At 55.8% G+C, this 3896-nt stretch overlaps 1 protein-coding gene across 1 annotated transcript in view; it reads right to left on the reverse strand.

Annotated features, from left to right (window-relative positions):
• The window catches only part of KLC4 (kinesin light chain 4), a 15214-nt gene that overhangs the window by 6187 nt on the left and 5131 nt on the right, over positions 1-3896 (reverse strand). Inside the window, exons 10-12 of the mRNA XM_010008580.1 lie at positions 2594-2661; positions 2403-2511; positions 1469-1618 (exon numbers count right to left, since the gene is read on the reverse strand). Coding sequence (XP_010006882.1) covers positions 1469-1618; positions 2403-2511; positions 2594-2661 — 327 coding nt within the window. The remainder of the gene's footprint in view (positions 1-1468; positions 1619-2402; positions 2512-2593; positions 2662-3896) is intronic.

Below are 3896 nucleotides of genomic sequence, written 5' to 3' on the forward strand. Positions count from 1 at the left end.
GGAAAGAGTCATATCTCTACTGGCTGGATCAGGCTGGGGAATAAGGGTGGCATCACATGCTTGCCTTGGGATGATCGGTTCAGAGACCATCAGGAAGGTCTTCCAGACCATCACCAGTGCAAAGGGATCACCCAACACCAACCAGAGCCAGGAAGAACCGCAGAGAGACACCAGCCAGAACAGGGACTGGGTGATCCTTATCCAAAGCTGCAACCCTCCCTCTGTGTTTGCTGTAGCCTGTCTACTAATGGGGAGTGCAAAGGCCCAGGGCTGGTGATGCCCAGAGCTGGGACAGAGAACAGTCTGCATCTGGCAACACTGCCAGCTGTTCTTGAAGCTCTGCTCCCTACATCCCCTCCAGCTACCTCCTGGGTACAATCCACAATCAAGAGAGCCAGCAGGCTTCAGGCTTGGGTCTTGAGGGGCTGTCATGGCAACGAGGAAGAGGAAGGAGGAAGGGCAGGAGCTCACGTGGGTGGGAATGGAGCCGAGCCAGGTAGGGAAGGGTTAGTTACAGCAGCTGTGAGGGGGAAGCGAAGAACTCCATGTGCTCAGCATGTGGCCTGTGCCAGGCCGCAACACCTCCTCGGTACCCAGTTACCCTACAGCCTCAACTAGTGTTTGCAGAAGGAATAAGAAGCGTTAACAGCTCTAGCAGCCCTTGAGCCAAGCACCCACCAGCCCCATGCTCACCTGCCCCTCTTCTCCATCCTTCTTGCAGAAGACAAAAGGCACCTATCCCAGACCTGGACCACTGGCTTCCTCCAAACTCAGCACTAGTGACCAAAGTGCCCCCCAGTCTCAGAGCAACCACCTGGTCAGGTCACCCTATCTGTGCCTCAGCTAACACGAGCCTCTTGCCACCACCAGTCAGCCCTGCCTGGCATCCCACAAGGACCTTTTATCACCTCTGCCTGGTCAGAGCCCACAAGAGGGCATAAGACCAGGAGAGGGGCACAGGAAAGGTGCTTGCTGCAGACTATTCCCGTGCCCTGCAGTCACTCAGTCACAGACACACCAGGCACATACACAACCCTCCCCAGGCTGAACATCACCTGTGGCGCAGTGCAGGACAGACAGCCAAGTTGCTCACAGAGGCTGCGTGGGCCTGAGGTGGGGCTGATGCTCTCAGCCAGGGCCTCAAGAGGCGAGCAGCAAGGAGAGATGTTAATAAGGTTGCAAGGCTAAGATTAAGGGCAGACCAGGACTAGCTCATGCTGTGCATTCCAGGCAGCTCCCTGGAAGCAGGAGTCCTCAGACAGGGGTATCTGGCATGTACACCCAAAGACAGGCCCAGACATGCGGGCTGACTGGCTCATGCCAAGAGAGAAGGGAAGGAAGTGTGCAGGAAACAAATGGAGTTAGACAAGGATGCCACAACAGGCCACACGGGGACAGCCCTGAGCCAGGCTGTTCCCTTCCCTCTGGTAGCCGGCTGAGGCCATTCTTGATGGTGTCTTGTACTTACCCCGCTCCATTCCACGCCCATACTCACTTCCTCGCTACCGTCTGTGGCACTCTCATACTTGACGCTGCCCCCCAGGCTCCGACGCCGCTCTGTGCCGTCCCCCTCCTTCAGGATCTCCACCACCTTCGTCTGGTTGATTGGGTCAATGCCCTGCGAGTAAAAAGGGATCAAAGGGAAGAAGCACCCTGCTTTGCCCTTGTGTGTCCTTTCCCCTCTAGCTGTGCCACCACTGTTCTTGGTCTCGTCCCCTCTCTTGGCTGTTGCCTCACCGCAGCCAAAACTCTCCAGCATGAGAAGGATGGAGCCAAGTGCCATCCCACACTTAGCAGTCCCTGTTTGGGACAGCTTAGTAAGCCTCCCACCAAGTCATAACCCACCCTGGGGAACAAGGGCTTGCTACCCCAAAACTGACTGCTTTTTTTCCTCCCTCCACGTTCTGGTGCGTGAAGGTTCCTGCTGTCCTTCTGTCTTTGTGCTATCTGCTTACAGCTCCTGCTTTGTTATTTGAGGATTGAGAGGAGTTGAGGGTGAGAGACAATGCTAAGAAATCCCTAGTGTGTTCCCTGGACAAAAAATGAGTGAGGAGAAAACATCCTAGTGAGTGCCAATCTCCCCAGTATCTGACAAAACCCAAACCTGTCCTAACCCAGACGCAGTATTTGTGCACTCAAAGAGCCACATCTTCTTCCCCACATGTACACACTGACACCTGCTCCATCCATGCATGCACATGCACAGCCCCACACATGTATCCACGTGTACCCCTCCACAAACGCAAGGTGCTCTGGTGCCATGGGAGTATGAACCAAGGATACCAGAGGCTGTAAGGCCAAGGAAAGTCTCTCACCACACCCGAAGCCAAGTGCTGCGCCATGACCTGCCATCCCAAGCCCCACAATGCCCCCTTCATCAGGAAAGGCCCCTCTGGTGTTACCTGCCGCCGAGAACGAACTGCACACTCCTCCAAGGTCTCAGCTGCCTCTAGCTTGCCCTGGCGTCGGTACAGCGCGCCCAGGTTCCTCAGAGTGGTGTTCACAGTCGGGCTGTAGCAACAAATGGAAGGTGAGCAGGAGCCCTGGGGCCACCCCCTCTAGAGCCCATACCTGCCCACAAGCCACCTCTTACCTGCTAACCTTACAGGCCTTGTACCAGCCACCATACTCAGCGTAGGGAGCACTATCTCTGTGCTTGCTCTACAGGGTGAAGAGAGACGAGAGCTGTTAGCCTGATGCTCGCTGTGATCTCTGGCTTGTGCCCTCCCGCTGAGTGCCAGGGTCAGGGCCCAGCCCAGCCTTTGGAAACACAGTATGCAAATGCAGTGAAGAAGCCCAGCAGGTTCCTGGAGGGAAAAGCTGAAAGCCCATTTGCTGGAACAGATTTGGGCCTCAAGTAGAGGTGATGTCCCCACCCCAGCAAGAAGCGTAATCCTATCTTCTTGCCCTTTCCACAGTACTCTGGAGGAATGAGACCCCACTCCCCACAGCATGCAAAAGGGAGACAAAAAAACCCCCACAATCCAACCAACCAAAACCCCATAGGCAGGCCAGGCAGTATAGGCATGAAAACCCTCAGCCATGACTAGCAAAGGAATGAACCAGCCACATCCAAGTCTCCTGCCTGCAAGGTCAGGCATGCCCCACAGCAGCTCAGCCCAGATAGCTGTCTCCTTGCCATGCCTTTGCACCCCAAAGCTGGCTGGCTGGCCAGCCCTTCCACAGCCAAGAGCAAAGAGGCTGCTGGCCAGAGCAACAGGAGAAGGGACAGAGCATGATGCTCAAGGAAAAAGATCTAGGGCCAGGACAACACACTCTACAGGGCACTAGCTGGTAGCCAGCACTGCCCTGGGTCAGTAGGGACCATGGCACCTGCAGGCAGGAAAAGCCACCACTGCAGTAGCAGGGCTGCCTGTCCACACATTGTGCACCCTGGTGCTTGGCAAGCACTTGAGGCTGTGCCATGTCCCTGGCTCTGTACTCATCAGACATATGGGCTGGGCAGGAAGCATCCAGCTCAGCCCCAAGCTCAGCAGGGCTGCTTTCACCAAACAGGAGCAAGGGGTCACTGCCCCACAGCAGGAGTTTCCCTTCTGAAAAGGGCTCTAGCCCATAAGAAACTGTCCTCATAGGGACCATTTTTCTTGCTCAGTCCCACAGCACTTCTCAGATCTTTATCCCACGTGCTGGAGCCTTACAGAGCCACAGGCACATCTGGGTTTCCTTGTGCTAGAGCCTGCATAGCCTGGGCAGGCCTCAGGGACAGGAGAGCTCAGGACTCAAAACACCTCTGAAGCTTGTGTAGAGGCAGCCCTAAGAGGCTGGCTGAACTTGGAGAGAAAAGGTATTGAACTCCTTGGGGTAGAAAGTGCCTTGCAGGCCAGGGGTCAAAGCTGTGCCCAGGGCCCTCCTTCTGGCACAAACTGGCCTACTCT

The sequence above is a fragment of the Chaetura pelagica genome, unplaced genomic scaffold (genome assembly GCF_000747805.2).
Source record: "Chaetura pelagica isolate M959 unplaced genomic scaffold, ChaPel_1.0 scaffold350, whole genome shotgun sequence".
In the NCBI taxonomy this organism is placed as follows: Eukaryota; Metazoa; Chordata; class Aves; order Apodiformes; family Apodidae; genus Chaetura; species Chaetura pelagica.